The 25295-nt window shown below is 46.1% G+C and overlaps 1 protein-coding gene across 6 annotated transcripts in view; it reads right to left on the reverse strand.

The window, feature by feature from the left end:
• Positions 1 to 25295, reverse strand: part of RAD51B (RAD51 paralog B) — a 562304-nt gene that overhangs the window by 39975 nt on the left and 497034 nt on the right. For 4 of the 6 annotated variants that reach the window (XM_058655552.1, XM_058655547.1, XM_058655551.1 and 1 more), the window contains exon 10: positions 10778 to 10856. In XM_058655552.1, coding sequence (XP_058511535.1) covers positions 10779 to 10856 — 78 coding nt within the window. In that variant the 3' untranslated portion in view covers position 10778. Of the gene's footprint in view, positions 1 to 23; positions 60 to 118; positions 190 to 10777; positions 10857 to 25295 lie in introns of those variants that run through there. The other 2 variants (XM_058655549.1, XM_058655550.1) reach the window with 2 other exon arrangements.

Consider the following 25295-nt stretch of genomic DNA (forward strand, 5'->3'; position numbering starts at 1 on the left):
GTCCTGGTCCTGTTTCATTTCACCAGCTTTAGACAAAGGTCTCCACATCTCTGTGGTCTCTGTTGGGAGAGACTGGGGGAAAAAATGTCATGAATCGTACTACCTTCCTACCAGCAGTCTGAATCATTTTTCCTACAACAGCGATGCTCTTCCACATGGATGACCCACAGAGCTGACTGCCTTCTGACACTGGGGACACCCAGAAGCAGGAAGGGCGACTGAGGCAGGGGTGGGCGTGGGGTGGGATGGGGGCGCTAAGGGTCCCGCAGATGCGGCTTGACTGCTGAGAGCCCCGGACAAAAAGCCCACCACTCCCCACCCCCGCGGCCCGGCTTGTCCGCATTGGGCAGGAAGAGGTCATCCGAGGAAGCCAAAGCCCCTCTAGGGCGTTCTCTCCCAGCGCAGGAGTTTCCCTTGAGAAAGCCGGCTGCCATCTGTAGCCAGGAAGCGCTCACAAAGGCACTGGGGACCCGAAGCTAGATGTTTTGTGCTACACCTAGCACACCCCCCTGGCCCTGAACAAATGCCAGTGCCTTCCACGATGATGGCCGCCATTGAAAACAGCTCTGTGGGGGAGCTGTGGCCTCGCACTGGGACGCTGCTGACCCAAACACTCCGTACAAGGTTGCCCCTCAGACCTTTGTTTCGGGGGCTGTGGGCGAGCCTGGGGAGGAGGGGGGGCATGTACTCCTCAGCCTTCATTTATCCTCCCATTGAAGGGCGCCTTCAGGACATGGGTCAGTCGCTGTGGGAAATGATTTGGAGAGTGACAAAAGGACTTGAGCCCTTTGGGGGGCCTTCAGAATTCAGCAAACATCTGGACTGGGGCGACCAGGTTCTCAAGCAGTCTAGCAGGGGAGGTGTCAACGGAGAGAAAAGGGCTGTGTGTGTGCGGAGCCAGGTCTCAGTTCTGTGGCTACATTTGTTGCTCAAAGACAAGGACGCCCCAGAAGGTAGAAAGGAAGATTTTGTTGTTGTTATTTATTTATTTATTTTTCAAAAACTCCTCGATTTGTCAGTTTTTGTGAGTGCAGCTTGCAGCTTGTCAAGTCCCAAGGCTTGTGTGAGGAAGCAGACATTCGCAGGGCTAGAGAGCGGCATGTGACGGAGGGCCCGCCCAGTGTACTAAGAATAACCCGGGGTTGCGCAAGCCTGTCCCGGGGGTGCTTATGGAGTGTTCTGCTACCCTACAGGTCCAAGCACTTCTTAGTCAAGGGAACCTACTGGAGTCTCCTCGTTCATACTGAGCGCTGAGTCCCTGAGATGTACATTTGGTCACACAGTGAAATTCAGGATGTGAACTCTGTGACTCTCAGTGCTCCCTTCATTGTTGAGTCAATCCATTTAGAACACATTAGTCAGCATGATTCAACATTTGTCACTAATCAGCATTCGGTGATGGAACTAATCCGCATTCCCCAGGGTCCCCACAGATGCAGCCTCCCATGGTGAAAGAAACTGGCCTGTGTCAAGAGACAATGGAATGTGGCTTTCTGCTGTTGCTGTTCCTGTCCTGGGGGGCTGAAGTCCAAGTTAAGTGCAGTGGATGCTCAGGAGCCTTCCTCAGGCATCCTTGGTACTAGCTGTCCTTCCATGTCCCGTTACTGAACCTCAAAGACAGGTGTCACAGTTTGTGTTGGATGAAACTTACTCAGTGGTATTATCTCTACCTAGATTCTTGAGCGACTAAAAGAACTCTGCCTCACACTCCCACCCTCCCCCGGCCCCTGCAGCTTTGTACTCTGACCTCTGAGAACTCTACAAACAAGAGGTGCTTAATAAATACTTGCTCAGTTGAGCTCACTGACACAGAGCTTAAGTCATACTACAGAAAGAACACAGAGTCCTTTTGGAAGAGACTTGGAGAACATCAACAAACTGAATTGCTTTAACATGTTTTTGTATTATTACCTGGGCATTTGCACAAATGCAGATTGTTAACTCTGCGAAGCTAGCCAAGTGGCTCCCAGGTTCTGAAAGAGCAGTGTGGCTCCAGACCGTGGAATAAGGTTCTTCTCCATGACCTTATTCCAAATAACATTTTGTTCCGTATTGAAAAATAAAAGTTCAGACAGGGGAAAAAAATGCTTTGGGGAAAAATATGTTTAGTCCTTGCCTTTGGACATGAGTTTGTACCTTGCCTTCTGCCATAAGTACTAGCAGCTTTCATTGAAGTTTCTTTCTTGCATGCTGCAGAATAGCAGAACATCTACCAAAGTCCTGAGCGGAGGGAGAGTCTACCCTGGATGCAGGGAGCAAGACTTGGGGTGCTGATCCTTGAGCTGGCTGTGACGGCCTATTCCTCTGCTCTACATTCTGGAGACCAGAGGCGGGGTCCTGGCAGGAGTTTTCCCACACACACAGATCTTTCTGGCACTCCAACAGTGTCACTCCATTGTAATCGAGCCCTAGGGTCTGTACTATTGCACCCTGGGGGCTGTTTCATTAAGTGATCGGTCTCTTTTGCTCATGGCACCTGAGCTCCCCAGACTCAGCTGGATACAGGGCTACTTCGATCAGTAATTATACCTTCAGTATTTCTTTTTTTTTTTTAAAGATTTATTTATTTTATTACAGTCAGATATACAGAGAGGAGGAGAGACAGAGAGGAAGATCTTCCATCCGATGATTCACTCTCCAAGTGAGCCACAACGGTCGGTGCTGCGCCGATCCGAAGCCGGGAACCTGGAACCTCCTCCGGGTCTCCCACGCGGGTGCAGGGTCCCAAAAGCATTGGGCCGTCCTCGACTGCTTTCCCAGGCCACAAGCAGGGAGCTAGATGGGAAGTGGAGCTGCCAGGATTAGAACCGGCGCCCATATGGGATCCCGGGGTTTTCAAGGCGAGGACTTTAGGCGCTAGGCCACGCTGCCAGGCCCACCTTCAGTATTTCTTGCTATAGCCACACAGATTGTCCAAAGGATATGAACAGAAATGATGCCTGCAACTTCTGGCGAGTGACTTTAAAGGAAGCAGGATGATTTCCTCCCACCTTTGGTATGTATCCCACACGAATCCTGCTGCTAGAATGATGAACACATCTGGGCCCCGTTGACAACAGCAATATCCAATGTGTGATGCAGCCGCAGACTAATAGCTAGGGTCATTGGACAAACATGTGGAGCTGAGCTGCCATGCCGGCTCTGGACTGACAACCCAGCTACATGCAGGCAACTTCCTGAAGGATCACTCTATCAGTGTGGCAGTCTGTTTTAGTCTAGAATTGCAAGATTCAAGATTTAAGATTCCAGGTGAGACTGGAATATCTCAGTTGGAGGCCTAGGAAACCTGAAAGACCAGCGGCCATGTTGGAAAAGGAGGGTTACCCAAATCCATTTATGATTTTCTAAAACTTCAGGGGTCCCAGCTGAATGAACACTTGGAAAGGACTACAAATCTGATGTTAAGGCAGTGAATGCCAGTTCATCTTTCTGGAACTCCAGTCCTTCACCTGAAAATCAGGGTGATGGAGAAACCTTGTCCCTTCCTAGGAGGACGACGTTATGCTAATCTTAGGCAGAGCAAAGTAATTTTGATCAGTTAATCCCCCGAGTACATGCATGAAGCACATGCTGGGCAGAAGCTCTCTCTTGAGGCAATGGAAGGTTCACACTACAAAGGTGGAGACAAAGCAGGTATCTAGAAAGAATGCATTAGAAGATTACTCAAGAATACTTGCCCCTAAACCTGCAATTATACACAGCTGCATAGAAACCAGCCCAGCTGGACCCAGCATGATAGTTCAATTAGCTATTCCTCCTGCCACAAACACTGGGACCCCATGAGGGTACTGGTTCACGTCCTGGCTGCTCCACTTTCCATCCAGCTCCCTGCTTGTGGCCTAGGATGGCCTGAAGCTTAGGACTCTGCACCTGTGTCAGAGACCTGGAGGAAGCTCCTGGATCTTGGCTTCAGATTAGCTCAGCTTTGGCTGTTGTGGTCATTTGGAGAGTGATGGGAGATCTTCCTCTCTGTCTCTCTTTCTCTGTATAAATCTGCCTTTCCAATAAAATAAATAAATAAATCTTGAAGAAAAACAGCAGCCCAGCGTTTCCAGAAAGAGTGTAAACTGGTAAATCTCCTTGAAGAGTAATTTGGGAATACACGGTGAGGATGAAAATGTGCACGCTTTGGGCAGTCATTTCCTCACACTCACATACATATTCATGGGATGAAATTCAGTGTTACAAGTAACGAGGATGCCCAGACACAGAGGAGTGGGTGTCGGCGTGGTGTAGTCGTGCAGTGGACATGGATACCTCACGTTGAGTGGAAGAGCTGTGGGTATCGACGTCGAACACAGAAACATTCTATGCAGTGACCAAAGGAAGCTGGGGGAGGATGACTATGATAAACCCTTTGTGCAGATTTGGAGTGTAGGCTAAAGAAATGCTGCTATGATGTGTGCATTCAAGGAGGAGGGAAGAAGGACAAACCCCAGACCCTGGGGAGCTGGGACATGTGGGGAGTGTGCCATGAGGAGGGAAGGGGACCAGAGAAAGGTATGAATGAGTTATGAACTTTATCAAGTTTATTGCCATAACTTAAAAATATATAGGAAGTGAATGGGACACACATTTTGACCTCTGTTAACTCTGGGTGTTTAATTTGTGTAAAATTCGTGTTGCAGGATTTTCTGCAGTGTTTTGTGTTGAAATGATTTCCCCCCGAGGTGGGTATTTGGCATAGTGATGAAGACACTGCTTGAGCTGTGTCCACATCCCCTGTTACTGTGCCTGGCTCAAGGCCGAGCTCCTCCACGTGTGATCCAGCTTCTTACTGAGCATCCTGAGAGGCAGTGGTGACAGTCCATTAGTTGGGCCCTTAACATCCATGTGGGAGACCTGGATTGAGTTCCTGGCTCCTGACTTCAGTCTGGTTCAGTCCTGGCTACTGTCAGCATTTGGGGAGTGAACCAGCAGACAGGAGATCTGTCTCTTTCCGCCTTTCAAATAAAAACGAAAAAAAAAAGTTTTCAAATTATTTTCCCACACTGATATCACAATCTCTCATTGGGGCTAACAGCCACAGTAAAAGGTATAAATGAATCAGAAGGCCAGTGTGGGGGAGATCCCAAGGAGGGGATTAAGAGTGAATATTAAAAGAAGAGAGGCCGGGGCTGGTGACATTGGTGCACAGTGATGTTAAGCCACCACCTGTGTTGTTGGTATCAGATATCATGGATATTGGTATCAGAGTCCAGGCTGCTCTGCTTCCAATCCAGCTCCCTGCTAATGTGCCTGGGAACGCAGCAGAGGATACCCTGGGTATTTGTGCACCTGCCATTCATGCAGGAGACCAGGATGGAGCTCCTGGCTTCTGGCTTCAGCCTGGCCCAGCCCTGGCCACTGCAGTCATTTGGGGAGTGAATTGGCAGACAGAAGATCTCTTACCTTCTCTTTCTCTCCCTCTTTCTCTGATACTTTACCTTTGAAATAAATAAAATATTTTTTAAAAGAATTATTTATTGTTATTTGAATAGCAGGTATTTACAATACAGACTCCTCTGTGCCTGGATGGAGATGCATTTAGACTCTCCTGGGTCACTGTGAATCGAGGAGGCAGAAAAAAAAACCTTGAAATCTGATGAGCTGAGGTTGGTATTTAGGGGAGAAGACTTTTTCAATAAATCATCTAGTTGAATCAGAAACTAAGAAAGTGGGGTAGAAGAATTCAACTCAGCTTTGTGACAAGGGAATAAACAGATTAATGCCTCCCCCAATGTTTCAAAAGGTGATCAAACAAACCAGTCTTGATTGCAAAAGCAAAGCCAGGAAGATGAGGCACAGGGTTTTCCAGCTCAGACATCACTGTTTCCTCATTTCTGTCTTCTCCCAAGCCCCTAAAGATTCAGAAAATTAGCTTCATTTCTAGCACCTTCTCTAGAAGATGCCTTGGTCTTCTCTGAGGTTCCCTGGCTCTATTCCAACATTGATGTTGCTCTTTTAATCCGAAATTAGCAAAAGGCAGCACCAGAATCCATACTCAACCTGCCACACTGGGTCTTAGTTTTGTAAAAACAATACCTAACACTACACTTCTGTGTTGCTGAGAATCTAAGATATCATTTGTCCTGTTAAAATAACCTTTTACAGAATATTATTTATTTGCATGGGAGAGAGAGAGCTCTCATCTGCTACATCCCTTCTGGAATGCCCACAATGTCTGAGACCCTAAAATTCAACCCAGGTCTCTCACATGGGTGGCAGGGACCCAGCCACTGGAGCCATCCTGCTGCCTCCCAGCACTGCTGCGTTAGCTGTGACCTGCAATCGGGAGGTGGAGCTGACACCCCGACATAGGATGAAAGCATTTCAGGCACCTAGCCAAAAGCCTGCTGCTGGCTTTGGTGTTTTACAAATGCTCTCTAGGCATCAGCAAGGGGCCCATGGAACCAATCTCTTCATCTTCCAGGGGGCTCCCTTTTGTGGGGCCTGCTGCATCCAGGCCACACGTGTTTATCCCATGAGCCCCCTGGAAGTCTGGCTGGCTTTTGGAGGGCAGGCTCTGGATGTCTCCTAGCCCCTAGGTTACATCAGCAACCAGCCCGGCCTGCAGCCACAACTGCCTTGTAGGTAGCACAAGATTTGGGGCTTGTTGAGGAAAAACAAGATAAACAGCCAGCACAGCTGTGGGGCTCACAGTCAAGGTTCCCTTCTGCAGTCTGGCAGGTGTGCCGTCCTAGTCCAGCCGGACCCTGGAACCCACACCTGCTCTTCCCTCACCACTGGGCCCTGCTCCCTCCCAGCCCTTGAAGCTTTTCCATTCCATGGTGAATGCAAGGGGCGAAAGGAGGAGTGGCTTCCCAGGAGCCTCCCTACACTCACACGGCCCCATCTCCCCCTTGGGATGTACAGAGGAGCTGTATTCTACCTCTGCCTGGTACCCAGGTCCCGCTCTGAGTCCTGCTGGTGGGGAAGCCTGTGGCTGGGAGCTCCCTCTGCTTTGAGAATTGAGCATTTCCAGGGTCTTGGGCCCAGCTGAGCCAGGCCGGGACCTGTGCAGGAGTGGGACAAAGCAGATGCCCACCACAACTGGACCCTATTACCATGTTAATGGCCTGGGTTTCTGGCCTCCTGAAGATGTTGGAAGGGTGGGGTTACTTTCTTTTACTTTTTCTCTCTTTCTTTCTTCTCTTTTGCACAAGGAGAATAGTTCCGCTTCCCATTTTACTAGGACAATAGCATAGACTGGCTCCTTCAAGTGTTTCAAAAAGCGGCCTGAGAAATCTCTAGCCAACCCCCTCGGACTGCCCGGTCTCCCAGGCTTACCCTTTTATCGTCCCTCCTCCCTTCCCAGGGAACAAAGGGAGGGCCAGGAGGAAGGCCCCCATTTGCTGACTGTTCCCAGCATCCTAATCCTTGAGAAGGGGAAGGGCCTGGGGAGCCCCTGAATTAAATTTTGCCCTCACCTTTTATTCCCTGTCTGGCCCTGCACTCAGGAGTTCTTCAGGTATTCTAAAGCCTTAGGGTTAGCAAGCTGGAGCGGTGGCATGGGGCTTGCTGCAGGGATAAAAGGCACTGGGGGAGTCCATTCCCACGCTCACTGACAGCCCCTCCCCCAGGGCAGCCCGATTCCCCTCACCCCCACCTGGCCCTGTCACGAAGAGCAAATGTCAAGGCCCAGAGGCTGGCAGCATGTGTCTTTCTCCCTTTGCTGGCAGCCCAGAAGCCACCCTACCTCTTCTAGTCCTTCCTCTCTCCATCACCTAATCCCCACCCACAGCAACCCCTCCTATCTGGAAAGCTCTGTGGCCATGACTGCTGATGCCTTTCCAAGTTGCTTCCCCATGGATCAGGATCTATACTTCCAACGTGGGGGATTGGGGCAGGTACTGTGGCATCGCTGGTAAAGTTGCTGCCTGCAGCCCCGACATATATGGGCGCTGGCTGCTCTACTTCCCATTCAGTTTCCTTCTAATACCCTGGGAAAACAGCGGAAAATGGCCCAAGTGTTTGAGACTCCACACTCACATGGGAGCCCCAGAAGAGGCTCCTGATCCATGGCTATGGTCTGATCTAGTCCTGGTCATTGCAGCCATTTGGGAACTGAACCAGCAGATGAAAGATGGATCTCTCTGTCTAACTCTGCCTCTCAAATAAATTTAAGAGATCTTTAAGAAGAAGAAGAACAAGAAAAAAAAAAAAACCCCAGGGAATTGTGCAGATGTCTTAGCTGGGTAATCTGGTAAGAATGAGGGTTAGACGGGAATCAGCTTTTATGTTGCAGAGTTGCCACCTCAAGGGTACTGGCGTACTGCACTGAGAGAATAATAGACAAGTCATTTCCTGGGACAGGCAGTTTAAGGGGCGAAACCTGCTCAGATCACCCATGCTGGTCACTACGGTCCCAGCAGGAAGAACAGTTGATACTGCAAGCTGCATACACAAACTCAGAACGCAAGCACCCACACACGAGCAGATGTACCAATGTTCTATGAAACCATAGCATGCGTGATTTAAGCCGACATTTTCACATTTTCTATTCTTCCTTCCTTCCTTCTTTCCTTCCCTCTCTCCCTCCCTCCCTTCCTTCCTTCCCCAAAGCCTTGTGATGTGACTCATCCATTTCATGTCATGACCCACCACAGGGTTGCCACACAGCTCTGAAAGCCTTGAATCAAGGTTAACATTGCATTTTCACACTGACAAAACCAGGGCCCCGGAGATTTTCTTCAGATGCTGCCCAAGCTGGAACTCAAATCCACAAATTCCTTCCAGCAGAGCGGGGAACCTGGTTTTTCTGAGAAGCATACCTCCTTTTTGTTTTCTCACAGTCTTTGGAAGCAAAAAGCAAGGGGGTGAGGATGCAGAGAGGGCAGAAGCTGGGGGAAAGGAATGGAGGGGTCTTCAAGAGCCCCCAGGCAAGGTTCTGAGGCCTCCCAGGCATTTTTATTTACTAACTGGGGTTCTTGCATCAGAAGACATTTTCCTCAAATCTCTTTTTCTGGACCCACAGCTTCTTGTCAGTTTCCTTTAATAATTCACTTTTTCCCATTGTTTTCCAACTTTTTCTGATAGTCACTTCCTGTAGTTTCTTTCTTTTCTCTCCTTTTCTTTCTTTCTTTTTCTTTCTCTCTTTCTTCTATTCCCGCTCTCTCCTTTCTCTTCCCTGTCAAAATCATTCTCCTAGAAACGCACATCAGAGAGCTCTCAGTGAGTCTTGTTTCTGCAAATATCATCGCCAAGATGGTTCCAAGCAGACCAGGCTCTAGGAAGGCTCCTTGCCAGTGATCAAGGCACAAGAATCCCATCAGGCTCTCAAGTTAGGCCATGTCAGGGTGGGACTGACTCTTCTCCTCCCGCATTTATCTCCCATAGAATTTCTTGAAACCTTCATCTACACTTGCTGTTTACTAGGCCTCTAATCTTTTAAGAAAGCCTCTAAAAATGAAGAGCTCAAAGCCACCCTGTGCACTGTGTAAACACCAGCCTGCCTCTCTGACTGCTTGTTAGTTACACCCCTTAGAGAGCACCGAACAAAGGAGCCTACTGTTTGTCTTTGCCTAATCTTGTCTTCAAATCGCTGCTGCTTTGTCAGAAAACAATATTTGCAATTGTAAAAAAAAAAAAAAAGAAGAAGAAGAATATTTACCCAGGAACTTGGATCGCATAAGTCAAAGGTTAAGAGCCAAAGGTCAGTGGTTCTTACCCCCAAATTTCAGTGGATGTGTGAGAGTCCCTGCTGGGGAGCTCAACTGCACCAAACAAACACACTGCTTTGGCGAGAAGCAGCAGCCAGGGGCAGGAAGGCTGCAGCAGGCCCTCAGGGAGCAGCATGGTCCTGCCAAGCTGCTCTAGAGAAGCTTCCAAAGCAGGGGGAGAGCTAACAGAGTGCCTCCCTTGGGGGACTGCAGGGGCCTCCCTGCTTCTAGACCTGAGAGAAATGCTCAACAGCCTGCAAGGCAGGGAGGTCACAGAGATGGCCATGGCCTGATGCTCCTGCATGGTTCAGGCAGTTGGTGCAACTGTATAGGTGACCTCCTGCCTGGACACATGCAAACTGCCAGCAGTCCCTTTGGGACCCTTTTTAATCTTCAAGGCCGTTTTTGACATCTGATTCCACAAGCTGATTCTTCTAAGTTGAATGATATTTGAATGCTCCTTTTCATGTCAATTGTTTTCTGTAATGCCCTGCAACCAGGTGCCTTTCCTAACCACCAGAATAGCCTGCACCTGAGGCTGAACCACCAGAGTGGCAGATTGTGGTTTTGGGGTGCTCCACATTGAGCAGGAGTTCAGCTCCTCCTGAGTTCCAGGCCTAGTGCACAAGGCACGGGTCAGCAAGGCTGGGTCCCCCCAGGGAGCATCCTATGGGCTGTGAGTACCAAAAAAGGTAACGGAATAGCCAGAAGGAGGCTGGGAGGAAGGGCTGGGGAAGCCACGGCCCAGGGTACTCAGGCCACCACTTGGGAAGGATCCTGGCTTTGCTGGGTGACAGGGCCCTGCGGCAGCACAGGCTCCGGGCACCACTGCAGATCTCCCGATAGGCTCACTTCACAGGATCTGCCATGAGAACTGGAAGGGGTGGCCTTTCTGCATCTGACCCGCAGCGTTTTAGCTGTCTCAGTTGGCTCTGGAATTCTGTAGTTCTCCTTCATCCTTACCTCCACCTTCTGTCAAAGTCTGGCCATGATCGCCAATCTCTTGATCTTGCCCAGGTAAACATCACTGGCCAGTGCGCCTGGGCCTGTGATTCTGTCTGAAATGGCTGCTGTCTGGCAGTGGACAGCACTGAACACAATGAGCCCTAAGAAATGGCTTAATCCAAAGATCTTACCTTAAAGAACCAGGCCTTCATCCTTGATGGTGTAGGGAAACGAGGTGAAAGGAGCCAGAGGGGATTTGGCAATGAGGATCTGTAAAAAAAAAAAAAAAAAAAAAAAGACCGTGTTTTCCTGAGGTTAATGAAAAAATTAGGGGTGATCTTTTCCGTTCATCCCCTTCTGAGACAGTAAGTGGTAGCACATGGCTACAGATCATAAAGCTGGTTAAAAAACACTGTTTTAGAACCAAATGTTCAAATGAATGTTAGCCTCTCAAAATGTTCATTTCAGAAGGCTGTGCATTCATTTCAAACACTCTGCCCCAAATAACATCTTCTTGAACCAATTTAAGACTCATGCTTTTATGTCACATGCTTAAATAACTACCTTTCTGCTCCAAGATAAAGCCCGATTCTTTTATTCCTAAACTTCATTATGTTACTAGGAAAAAAAGGGGGGGAAGAAAGCTATGCTTAAACATTTTACCATCATTGCAACTACTCGAAATAAGCTCCTCAAAGCAAAGGATTAGGAGTCTGCTTTGACGGCCTCATTCTTTCACCACTGCAATGCTCGGCAGACCCCGACGATGTGGCTACCCTTTGTCTTCGAGGTGTAGCACGTTTTCCATGGCCCTTCACTGTGAGTCTGGCTCACGGGGAGGCTGGACCCACTTGTTCCAAGTCTGAACCGAAAGAAGCAAGAGTGTTTCTGCTTGATCTCAGGCTTCTGTCATTGCCCGAGAAAAACACATCGCAGCTCATCTGCTAGCACAGGTGGAGAACAGGAGGTGCCTAGCAGGTAGCTGCCCAGCCAGATCCGGCCTAAATCGTGCACCTACCAGATGTATATGCATATGAGTTAAGTATGTATCACTCTCTACCTCTCAGCTTTTTCTTCTAGTGTCATGAAGAACTACTGCAGTAAGAATTGGACTGACACAGCAGCCAAGACAAAATAACAAAAGTGTTTTTGAATGATGCTTTCCTCCTAAGGTGATCTGTTTTTAAGGAGGTGGTCATTTGATATCAAAACAAAAATCAGCAGCACTGACCCATGATCTCAATTCCTATGGTGCTACAGAATTCTCAAGAATCCATGTAGTGTCTCATTATATTTCTTTGGAAGGCAGATGAATATCAGCTTCCTGTTTTACAAATTAAAATAGCATCATCAAAAACAGTGACCGTTTGGCACAGAACTACTTTGGTATACCTGGAGGTATGGGAGAAAAGAGAGACTATTTCAAATAAGCAAAAGGCATATGCATATTATCTCAAGTATCTTGATTCACAAACATTCACTGTCAGCTCTGGGAGAGGGTGGGATGATAGTAGGGTTTGGGTCACAGGGCTTGAATTCAGTCCTTCCCTGTAAACCAGCAACAAGCCTCTGGCAATCCCTGCTCCTCGAGTCCCCTTCTCTCTTTTATAAATAACTCCCCATATTTCAAAATGTCCCTGTCTCTTTTGCAACCAGGTGTGGCTCTGTGACCAAACTTTAACTAAGAGAACAGATGACAGGTACAAATGACAGGGAGATGATGTTTTTATGACAAACTTGCACACTTTTCACTTTCTGTTCCCTCTTCTGCTGGACAAGAACCAGCTCTAACCACATGGATGTGGACAACGTTCTGGTGGCGATGAAGCAAAAAAGGAAGCTGGGTGACCTCTGAGAACTTCACTGTCTCTTACCTGGGGTCACCTGGCCCCTCAGGACGGAGCTACCTCTCTACCTCTATTTCAGATGTCCGTTACCATAGTATAGCCTTATCCTTAACCAGCCAGGGACTCTAGGTGACCTACATGTTTTGGATCTCAGTTTTCTCACATGTCATTCCTGCTTACATGGAACTGTTGTGAGGCTCAAATGAAATGTCAAAGATGCCTGCCGCTATGTCCAATGCACAGACGTGTGCAACAAATAAGAGGGACGTTTCGAATTAGCCCCTGACATAAGCTTCCCAAAGTGTTTCGTAACTCTTGCTCACACACAAAAAAAATAACTTGTGTGTGGCTTAGGGGAGTCTTCAGGTACATTACCAGATAAAGCTGTTCAGCATATTCTGAGAACCAATGAATGCAAGGCAAGGCACAGGTTGGCATTCACATCAAAAACACTGCTTAAGGTAGATGCTTATGCAGCCTGACATAATTTGGAGATGGTTCAACTTTAAGTTTGGAGGATGATGCCCCTTAGTGGAAAAATGGCATAGTCAAAGAACAGTGCTCTTCCAGCTTCAAAGTGGGAATGAATCATCCAGGGGCCTGCTCACCTATAGATTCTGATTAAGTAGGTTTTGATTAGAGCCCCAAAACCTGGATTTCTAATAAGCTCTCAAGAGCTTCTGATACTGTGGCCTTATGATGGGTACAGTAGGATCTGTCTCCTCAAAAATGTAAGCAGGTATTTAAACTCAGGCATGTTAATGCTCATGGCTGATGGACTGAGCGTGAAGATCTGACCAAAATGCAGGGGTAGGAGATGGAGCTGGTGGGAGATACTTAGGTCACTAGGGGCACTGTCCTCCAAGGGTGGTTTCCATGAAAGAGCTCTTCCTTGAGTTCCAGTTTAGCCTTGATTCTCTCTGGGCTTCCTGGATCACCATGTGATGGCTCCCCCTCACTGGTCATGACCAACTCCCAGCAGAAGCTATTACAGCGGAGCATTCACATGGTGTACCACAATCTCTGAATCATAGCTAAAGCACACCTTTTCTTTTCCAAGAAGCTCCTGTCAGGTAGTTTAATGTAAAGTAACAAAAAGCAGACTCCATCAAGCCCAGAGACCACATTTTGAGTAGCCAGGTTCCAGGCAATTAACTTGATTGAGGAGCCTAAGCTAGAAAAGCAAGAGTCGGGAGGTCTGGGGTCAGTCAGGAAGCTTACTGCGATAACTCAGTGATGAAACTGAGAGCCTTAAGCCACAACTGTATCAGAAACAGTGGGAGAAAGGAAGTGGACGGGAGAAAGATAAGTCCTTTAGATGAAACAACAAGTTAAGGAAAACAAACATATCTGACGTCTCAGATCTTTATTATCTGTATGTAGCAACTAGACACAAAAGCAGAGGGTAGGAATAAATGCCAATCAATGCAGCATTATAATATACTTCTCAAAATTATAGTACTATTTTTATTTTATGAACTACAGAAGCTGAATCCAAAAAGGAAGAATGTGGTATTCTAATGTGTAAGAAAAAAATATGATATTCCAACATGATATAGAAATGGCATCTGGGCCTTAACCTCCAACTTGGAAATCCTCAATCCATCATCTAAAGCCCTCTTGAGAAACAAACTCCAAGGCCTGGCTAAGAGGACCTTATGGTTGGAAGGACCTTTCTCTTGGCACTCAAAGGGTTTAAAAAGCAGGTCATCCATGAATACCCTGTCTAGAGTTTGAGTTTAAGATGAGTCATCAAAAGATGATCTGTGTGCAGTTTAAAAGAGGAAGTGATAAATTGTGCTAGATGAACCCCACTTCTCTATTTTTTGGGGAAGGAATTTCCAGATTGCTAGATCAGAGTGCTACCACCAACACAAAATATCAGATTTCAGCAAAAATTATAACAAACTCGTTTGAGAGCCTTCTAAATAAAAGGAAGATGAGTTGAGCTGGACGCTAATACTGGAAGGGGATTTGTAGTTACCCAAGGATCAGTGGCAGTCTGGTGAGGGAGAGCATTTGCTAGCACAATGCACTGGAGTTCAACCTGAATCTTGTGTCATTCAACATTCTTCCCAGTCTGAATGTATTCGACCACATCCGCACCAAAACGGAATCCAGTGGTGAACAGAATTGATCAAATCACTGCTCTAGTGAATCTTACATTGTGAGGAGGTAAAACAATAAAATGAGAAAGTGAAATAGGTGGTATGTCAGATGACTGTGTATGCCCTGGAGGAAGAACACAGAGACAGAGTAAGCTAGTGTGCTGGGTCAGAGGAGGAGGTCAGTTTTCAACAGAGTACATGACATGACCTCACTCAACAGGTGACATTTGGATCTGGGGCACATGGAACCAAACCCTATGATGGGATACTGCGCTGATGGGAAATAGAGAACCAAACATTTAGAATTTCATTATGTTAGAGGAGACAATCATGATATCAAAAGAGATTTCAATTTGGATACACTGCTGGAACAAATTCTACATATCCTTTAGGTTATGAGTTTATTGAAGCAGGTAGAAAACACACCACACACACACACACACACACACACACACACACACACACACATACACACACTCATAGAGATCCAGTATCTGAAATAAGCAATGACAGTTCTTCTCTTCCTCTGGTCAAATATATTCAATGCAATGTATTTGGACTAGAATCCAAATACCAGAAGACAAAATGGCAAACAGAGCAAGCAGGGGAGAACCATCAAGGTGGTTAGATGCCTACAAACCCTTCAATGGCAACGTGATGGCAAGAGGACAAGGCGAGAAGTCATCTAAGTGTTTCTGATGCTGGACCTGTAGCATTACACACAAGTGAGGGAAAGAGTGGACCAGCTTACCAGCCTAAGAGATTCCAGGGATGGGGAAAGTGATGCTTGCCATGCTTCTTTGTGAATATGCCTAGATTCCTCAATTTTTTTCTTTGTTTAACCTGAATCAATACCCAAGGCCCTTGGGCCTTTTGCCATTCAAACCACAAACTATCCTGTTCTCAAACAAACTACATCTCCCCAGTACAAAATTCAGGCTGTGCTGTTTCAGATGGCCAGCCATCACATATGTTTGGAGTATTTTAAGTTGTGTGTCTTGGGCTGTTGTCAGACATCATTTTATCTTTTGCAACCCACAATGCCCTTCAGGGAGACCTGGATGCCTGATAAAACTGGAGTCTACTGCGGCTGCTTGGGGAGTGGATCAACGCCGAGGATCTTCCTCTCTGTCTTTCCTCCTTTCGGTGTATCTGACTTTCCAATACAAATAAAATAAATCTTAAAAAAAGACTCAGGAATCTGAGTCCAGGAGGAAAGCCACTGTGACCCAATTTTTGATGATGCGTATCCTGTGTGCTATGTAGGAAGTTGTCCTTGGAATGTTCTGAGAGGGGAATCACAGGAAAGCGTAACTGGGTAAGAATGAGTGTAGATAGGTGGGGCTCCATGTCGTAGGTGTGTGGGATTTTAAACTGTTGAACAGTCACAATTCACAAAGAGCCAGGTTATTTTCTTTTCAGTGTTTCCTTCATATTAGAGCAGCTTGGTTTTATGCTCTAATAAATATACTTTCTCCTCTGTTTACAAAAAAGTTTTAGAATTCTTATAAGGAACATTGGAGGTATACCTAATAGATGCTAGGTGCTGGGTCCCAAATCCCACTACCATCTCTCAGTACTTTCCATTATTTGTACCATCCTTCACTTACAAGTATTTCCTGGGACCCTCAACATTGTGGGTGTCTTCTCCTGGTACCACAACCCTCAGCATGGTGCCATACAAATAACAGAAGCTCAGCTACGTGATGCAAGAAAGAATGAGTGCATAGACACACAAATTGGTGACCTGCAGAAACTCTGGGGACTCACGCCCACTTTGAGGACTCATCTGGCATCCTCTTCCCAAAGTCAGGGGATGAGGAGATGCAATAGAAGAGAGCAGGCTGCCCAGTCCATCACTGCCAATATCCTCAGCTTGGGCAGGCTCAGAGTCAAGACTTTGGTTTCAGCTTGCTATAGCATCATATGTTTCTCCTGGCTTAGTCCCACTTCTAAAGAGGCTCAGCAAGTGGAACAGGAGCCACCGGAGCAGAAAGTACTGGGCAGAGGAATCCCAGGATGGTGACACCTTCTAGGGATAGTGTCTGTCTTCCTTTAGAAATACAGGGGTGGCCTTTCTCTGGGCCAACCCAGGCCAGCCCTTCTCCATGGGTGGCCAGAAAGGCCAGTGTGGAATAGGCTGCACCAAGATGCAGGCTCCTTGGGAGGCTGCTTCTGTGGAGTTCTGGTCCTGGAAGTTTATGGGTGTTCCTGTAACAGAGCCCCGAGCTACAGGAAAGGTTGAGTTATGCCTTTGTGGCCCAGGAAGGCAGACACAAATAGGCAGCCATGCACCGAGGGCAAGCTGGCATCAACTGCTTCCACTTTCTCTCTTCCCTAATTGCCATACCAGAAGGCTTCCTCTGACTCTGGTCATGAATCCTTCCTCTCTTGTATTTCCTTCCCCTTCCCACTCAACTACGCCAAATCTCGCAGTGGTTGAGGGTGAGGACAGAGTGAAATTAGTTGGTGGAGAAATGTGAGCGGGTAATTTTTTTTCCTGTAGAGGTAGATGGGTGGGTCTGGCTTTTCCCTCTGCCACTGCTCTCTGCTATGAAGATGTAGGATTCAAAGATAGAAGGGCACATTCAGTCCAAGTTCCTGAGATGAGAAGTTTTTGAAATAGATAACTCAAATATATTTTTGTGTTCATCACAAGTTCCTGTCTGACTCTTTTCTCAAATTTGGTCTCAGTCCTCCCTGTGACCGCTGTGTGGCTCTTGATTTATTCAGTGGTAAGGTCCCTGTGGATCATATCTGATACTTTTCATCTGTGTGCGAGGGTCCTGCTAAAAAGCTAGGGAGAAAACCTACTGCCTCTCACTTCAACGAGAGTCCTAGGCTAGTAAAATCCATGACTGAGTTAAATAAACCTTTCCTCTGCCCGTGCCAAGTGTCTATGACAGAAATCCTTCATGCCAGGGTTTTTCCTCCTTGTCCAAGACTTAGAAAAAGGTTATTTTTTCAGCTGCTTGGAAGCCTAGGAAAAGAGCCAGGTAAGCAAACAAAACCAACTAGCCTTGCATCAGATAATTCAACAGGCTTTTGATAACTTGGAGTCTTCTGTCCCCTCCCCAGGTTGAGTTGAACTCTTCAAGCCAAAGGACAGAGGGGCCGGAAATGCTCCAGTCAGGAAGATCTATGGTTGGAAAAGGGCCATCAGATAGGGGGGCTTGGAGTGTACCCAGCAATTCTTCCAAGAATTCCCTCACCATTGTATGGAGACAGCTGGGCGGAGAAGGGGCAGAGGGCCAGGGCTCAGTCCATAGCTGGATCTTGCAATGATTAAAATCTGCTTCATCACTTGGAAAAAATCACTCTCCATGGAACACTGATGCCCAACACTACCAGCCTCACATGGTGGTGGAAGCAGAGCGGAGAGTGAGTGTACGGCATCTCAACTGCCTCCTCAAAATAGGGGAGCGAAATCTGCAGAAGCAATCCAGTGCTAGAGAACGGGAAGATGGAAAAATGAAACACACAAGTATTTGAACAGGCATGGATTTATCCATTTATTTATACGTGGCCGGCTTCACAACTTTTCTAACAGCACCTGAGTGTCAGAACATAAACTGACTGAAATTCCTAATGAAATCTGTTTTAAGACTCTGGCAAGAATGTTCCACAAAGATTGACCCTAAGGCCACAAGGTCTTAGGTCCCCTACGCTATCATTATGCTCTCTCAGAGCCTCCTTGTTGATTGCTGACAAAATGTTTGCCTAAAATAAATGCATCCCATTGTCAGAGTATACAAAATACTGCCTCAAGAGAGCTTACTCCCTACAGAAAACATTAATTTCTTTGATCAGTAAGTGGTGGCTTAACTTGCTGTGCTACAATGCCAATTCTTAAACTATTTTCTAATTTCCTTTGTGATTTATTCTTCAATATGCTGCTTACTTAAGAAAGTGTGTGTCTTATAGTTTGTACACATTTTAGAATTTCCCAAGGCTTCATGTGACTGATTATTTCATCTCATTGTGATTGAAGAAATTCAAATGATTTTAGTCCTTTTAAATTTATAGAGGCTCATTTTATCGGTTAACACATGGTTTATTCCAGAGGATGTTCCCACACACGTAAGGAGAATGTGTAGCTGCTGCCGTTTGAATGGAGTGTTCTATAGGTACCTGTTAGGTCTAGTTGGTTTAAAGTATTGTCCAACTCTATTTCTTGGTTGAACCTCTGCCGGATTGCACTATCCATTATTAAAAATGAAGTCTTGAAATCAGCAATTATTATTATTTAATTACCTCTCTCCTTTTCTTCGATTTGCTTGTTATGTTTTGGTCCAGCTATTACATACATATCATTTTATAAGCTATATCTTCCTGAAAGAGTGACCTTTCTATCATTATAAAATACCTCTTTTCTTGTTTGCAATACCAATTTTTGTCTTAGAGTCAATTTTATCTGATATTAGGACAGCCACTCCAGCTCTCTTTCGTTTTCTGTTTTTGCATGACATATTTTCCATCTTTTTACTATTTGTGCCTTTTTTCCCAATAATTGTACATCCATGTTTTTTATTTGTTTGTTTGTTTTGGTTAAAGACTTATTTATTTAGAAGCAAAGTTATACAGAGGGAGAGAAAAAGGGAGAGAGAGAAGTCTTGCATCTATTAGTTCACTCCTCAAATGGCCACAATGGCCAGGGGTGGAACAAGATGAAGCCAGGAGCTAGAAGCTTTATCCTGTTCTTCCACATGGGTTCAAGGAACCTTAGGACTTGGGCAATCTTCTACTGTTTTCCCAGATACATTAGCAGAAAGCTTGATTGGAAGCAAAATAGACAGGACTCAAACTGGTGTCTAAATGGGATCGGCTTAAGTGACAGCTTAAGTCACTATGCCACAGCGCTGGCCACTAATGTGTGTTTCTTGTAGACAGTACACAGTGGGAACATGGCTTCTTTCTATCCATTCTGCTAATCTTTGCCTTTTGATTGGGGCATTTAATACATTTACATTTAATAGAATTATTGATAAGACAGGATAGATAAGCCTGTTTTGCTGTTCCTTTTATATGTGTCTTGTTTCTCTGTTCTTCAGTTGTTGCCTTCTTTGTATGAGATACTTTTCTAGTATGCAATTTTAATTCTTTTGTTGCTCCTTTTACAGTACGTTTCTGAATTGTTTTCCTAGTGGTTACTCTGGGAATTGCTATCAACATTTTAACTTACGGCAATTTAGTATAGATTGATATCACCTCAATCTGGGCATTGTAACCCCTCTGAGCCTTATTTTTGTCATTTCTGAAATGAACACAACAGTATGAATTATCATACAGATTAGATGAAAGAAATTAATAAGCAATGTGATGTAGCACAAGAAACTAAGAAAAGTTAGTTTCTTTTCACTCTAGTGGGAGAATCTTGTGGTGGTAAAAATGCAGGAAAGTTAGTAAACTCTATTTTCATTTCTTTATTTTTTAAATAAAAAGTTAACATTAACATTACTCATTTGAATTTTCTCAAAGGTATCATTTGAATCATTTGAATTTGGAAACTTCAATCTAACTTAAATTAAAGCAGCTAAAAATTGTAATGGGCAATTCCAAGTAACAAAGTCCCACTTCCCTTTTCCTGCCCCACACTGAGAATACAAAAAATGACTGTAAAAACAAGACATGGAGGAACCCTGTGCAGTGGTAAATGCTGAGCTCTCTAAACATCCAGTCAGGCAGGTGTGGCTTCCCAACAGCACCCGCAGCCCCAAAGGAAGCCGAGCCAGATCCTCCTGCCCAGGCCTGCAAGGGAACAGAACCATGCCGAGGCGGCTCTGGCCTCCACAGGTCACAGAAGGAAGGCTGTGGTTGTGGGATTATTATGGCAAAGGGATGCCAGGAACTCAGAGGGTGTGTCTTGGATTCTGAAGCACACATCCCTGTTACATCATGCGTGGGCCACATGGGATCTTCTTGAGTCTCACAGGAACCGATTCAAGGAAGGCAACATGTCTCTGTGTAAAGAGGCCGAAGTCTGGGCTCAACACATCCAAAAAGAGCTGGTCAAGTGGGAATGGTTTGTGTAATGTACCACATCCCTGGCTCTGTCCTGATGGGTGGAAGAAACAATACTTGGTGAGAAATCAACATGCTCTTTCTTCAGAGCATGATCACATGGATTCTGTCTGTTTGAACAGCCTTCTTCACATTTCCCCAAAGTCCTTCTTCCATGGAGAAAAGGGCAAAGGGAAATATGGGAACATAATAAGTAGGCCTTCAGATAGGTTGGAGGGTGTCGGAGATAGACAGCAGGTACCCTTCCCAATCTTAGCTTTGGAGCACAAACCTATGCTAGCTGGAACTAGTGTGACAAGCATAGTAAGCTGCAAGACAGCTGGAAATGCATACAGTCATCTTTGCACTGTTGTCAGGGCATAAGCGGGAGCTGTCTGCTTCATCTGCTGTATTTTTAATGTGACTGTGCCTACAATGTATTGTACATACAAACACAGACTGACTCACCTCTGAAGTATTGCTGGGAAATTAACCTATCTTGCGCCCACAGAAATAGCCTCCTGGGCTGAAATGATTCAAGGAAGGAGGATGTGTCCAAGAGGGAAGTTGGACAGAAGTTAGAAAGAAGACCTTAACAACAACTAGGCTGGATCTGTAGAGAGTTTAAGAATTACCCTAATTCTTTGAGAATCCACCAGACATCGCAACTCTGGCAGATTTGGGATAGTAACAGTGATAGGAGCTCACATTCCTTAATTAAGCCATGACTGTGTGCCAGGCATGCTGTTTTCAGACTTGTAATATTCAGATCAACTTTACGAGGCAAATATGATTATTAGTCCTACTTTGCTGATGAGGTCAAGCAAGAGCTGCTCATGCCTATGGCATTCACTTGCAGAAGCCCAAGAATAAGTGGGACCACTGGGCAGGCATACAAGGGTGCCAGGAGGTCCCTATCAAAATACCATCTCTTACCCTAACTTGGCAGGGTATGAGATTCTCATTAGAACCACACGCTCAGACAAAATCTGTATTTTCAACTTCCTGGTTAACACACATGTATTGCCATAGGAAGGAGGAGTATGCTCCAAAATGAATCAGTAGATTATCATTTGATTCTTGCCCTTTTAGCGAAGATCAAATGTAGTAGATTATCTTGCCTGAGACACAGGTCCATGAAACTGAGAATACAGATAAACACTGACCATGAAAGGGGTCAGACACTGTCCAATACAGGTTGTACTCTAATCTGGGAAGTCTAAAGCAGAAGCTCCATGGGTCTAGGATGGCCTCCCCTTGAGATCTCAAAGGCAGGGAGGGATGTGAGAGTCCTCCCATTCTGCCATCACACTATGGGTTGGCCCGGTTCAGAATTCCTAGGACCCTGTTACCAGTATCATAATCCAACCAGTCCTTTTTATTGTTCATGTTGACTATACTGTGGAATGATGTGCCAGTCCTATCAAGCAACTGTTTTTCTCTCTTTTCCCCATCCCTGTGTTAAAGAGCTCATGTTCATTCTCAATGAGTCAAGCAAAATGGAGCTATAAGGAATGAAGCAATGGACTTCTTTCCAAGCTCCCTCTCTTGCTAGGGTCCTTCAGACAGGGAGTTGGGAGGTAAACCCAGGAAATTTGGCCTTAAAAAGTCTTAACCTCAAGGTAAGTGTTTGACTTTGGGGCAAAGGCACCGGTTAAGGAACCAGCATTGTGGTGCAGAGGGTTAATCAGCTGCCTACATGGGTTTCAGTCAAGGTTTGGCTGCTCCGCTTCCAATCCAACATCCTGCTAATGCACGTGGGAAGCAGATAATTGTTCAAATGTTTAGGACCCTGCATGCATATGAAAGACCTGAGTGAAACTCTTGGTTCCTGGTTTCAACAAGGCCCAGCCTTGGCCACTGCAGTCATTTGGGGAGTGAACCAGCTGATAGAAGATTTCTCTGTCTCTCACCCTCTCTCTCTGTGTAAATCTTTCAAATAAACATTAAGACTGCCACAGCCCATATCAGTGTGTCTGAGGCTGAATCCCAGCTCTACTACTGAATTCTAGCTCCCTGCTGATGTGTATCCTAGAAGGTAGCAGGCAATGACTCAAGTAGTCTGTGCTATCTACTTGGGAAATTTGGATTTGTTTTCTGGCTCCCAGCTTTGGCTAGGCCTATCCTTGGCCCCTGGGGACATTTAAGGAGTAAACCAGTAGATGGGAGCTTTCTGTCTCTAATACATCATTTAATGAATTAGAAAATAAAAGTTAAAAAGTCCTGAACTCTTTTGGGTCCTTTCTGATGTCAGCTTTGGTCAGTCACCCCTCTCTGGGTTCGCCTCCAGGAGTGCACATGGCAACCTCAGGCGTAGCCTGAATGGGAGTACAGCACTGTGACCAATCCCCGCGATATTCCCCTAGGGTTCCCATCTGAAATAACAACTCCAAGTGTCTCCCCTCCTTTCCAAGGAGTTCATCCTATTTTTAGAAATGGAACTAAACCTTTTCTCGAAGACAAAATCCCACAGGAGTTTTCTCCAGTGCTTCTCCTAAGAACAAGGAGGAAGACTGATGTAGTGATCATTACCCTAATGATACTGTGGATTCCTGCACACACAGGCAGGGAGAGGCAGCTCTTGTGGAGCCGGTCAGTACTTGGAGCCAAGAGAGACTCAGTGGAAACAAGAACAACTAGGGCAGCAATGTGTGAGCTTGGAGATGTGCGAGCTTGGAGATGTGCGACACAGGCCCAGCCATCGGTTCCCTGCCTCCCAGGCGTGTTGTGGGATGGAGGAAGGATGGTCTTAGGGACAGCTGCAGAGATGGGCCTGAAGCCATCTTGCTCTCTGCATGGAGCTTTACTGAGTGACCTGGGAGTGTTTCCTGAGCCATCTGTACATTTAGGAGCATGAGAGACAGGTCCAGTTAAGGTGATCCCTACTTAGTAAAACATTTAAAACCAACAATTACACTTAAAGGTCTGTTCAGTCCAGACCAGTACAAAACACTATTTATGAGGTCTTTATAAGATGTTTACGATGCTCTTTGGGGTCCCTAGACAGAGGGGTTAGCCAAGGTTAACTATGAAACAAATCATGGGTACAGCATTCACGGAGTTAGTGATTTCTGAAGCGAGGCTATATAGCTGTTTTTCTCATTTGCATCAAAGTTTTGGTGTTGCTTTTAAAAAGTATTTATTTTATTTGAAAGGCAGATTTACAGAGAGAAGAAGGGACAGAGGGAGAAAGATCTTCCCGCTGTTGGTTTACTCCCCAAATGGCCACAACTGCTTGAGCTGAGCCTGTCTGAAAACAGCATTCAGGAGCTTCCTCCAGGCATCCTACATGGGTGCCTTGGGCCATCTTCCACCGCTTTCCCAGGTCCTGAGCAGGGAGCAGGATGGGAAGCAGGGCTCTGCACTCTCCAGGAGACAGCAGCTGCTGGCTCCAGGGTTTAGGTTCCTGCCACCCAGTGGGGAGACACACAGGGAGTTCCTGACTCCTGTCTTGACCTGGTCAAACTCTGGCTCTTGCAGGCATTTGGGGAGTGAACAAACCAATGGTTGGAAGATATCTTTTGTCCCCCTGCCTTTCAAATTAATTTTTCTTTTTTTAAAGAGAGAATAGACAAAAACATTCTCTCTCTTATATAGGCAGGGAAGTCAGTTGAAGCGAGAGTGAGTGCTCTGCCATACTCGGTCAGCAATCAAGCCAGGGTGTGTGATTTGTTATTGCCAGAGATATGCTTGAGCAGGGAGAGACTGCAGCTGAAAACCATGAAGGCACTCACGCCAGAATGAAAACACAAGACCTAAAAAGGGCAGACGCACTTCGCAATTATATAAAACCATATTTACAATAAGTATAAGCAATGATTACTTAGAACAGAATGACTTATTAAATGTTATATTAATTCAACAAATATTTACTGAATATCTCCTATACCCCAGGTACTGAGCTAGACATTTGGGAAAACAAAGATGAATATGATGAGTCCCTGCACGTAAGAAGCTAAAGGGCCCAGCTTTGAGGTAACCCAGAAGGCCTGGGGCCTCCAGAAGATGACACTTGCTACAAAACACGCACATACATCCCAGCTCCAGGCTTAGGGGTCACAGCAAGCTGGGGCTTCAGTGCTTTAAATGCCTGAGCTTGTAGACTTCCTCAGATTAATCCAATTAATACATAAAAGAAATGTCCTGGTAGAACAAACGAATCACAGTGTTACATAATCTGAAAGCAAACTTCCTCTCTGTTCAACAAGCAAGACCCCTGAATAGGAAGCAGGAGTCCTGACCAGTGGATTACCATGTGTTTTCACTTCTACAAGAATATCATTGGCTTTCCTGCACCAGCTTTTTAAGCCCACCAGCAGGGCCTGCTCAGTCGGGGCTGTCTGGCTACTCCAGTGTCATCTGCCACGTCTCCCCATTTGGGATACTGGCAAACCTCACCCGCGGAGGAAAGCCATCAGGGAGCCATGGCTTCCTTCCACCTGGATGAATTCCATCAGGGCATTCCATTGGGGCTCTGCTTCCAAGTCATCCATCTGCAAAGCCGTGTTCCACTGCTCTCAGTCTCACACAGGCTCACTCCATCCCTCCACCTGGGGAGGAAGCCTCAAGTATAGATTTGTACCAGGTCAGCCTCTCCAGGGGTTAACATACAGAAATAGATAAAAGCCATGTGGCAAACAGCTGTTGCCCCAAGCCTTCCAAGCAACCCATAGCTGCATCAGCCTTACATGATCCATCAATGAAGCGGTATTGACTGCCTGGCATCTTATGCCGGGGGTGTTCTAGAATTGACA

The sequence above is a fragment of the Ochotona princeps genome, chromosome 26 (genome assembly GCF_030435755.1).
Source record: "Ochotona princeps isolate mOchPri1 chromosome 26, mOchPri1.hap1, whole genome shotgun sequence".
Classification (NCBI taxonomy): domain Eukaryota; kingdom Metazoa; phylum Chordata; class Mammalia; order Lagomorpha; family Ochotonidae; genus Ochotona; species Ochotona princeps.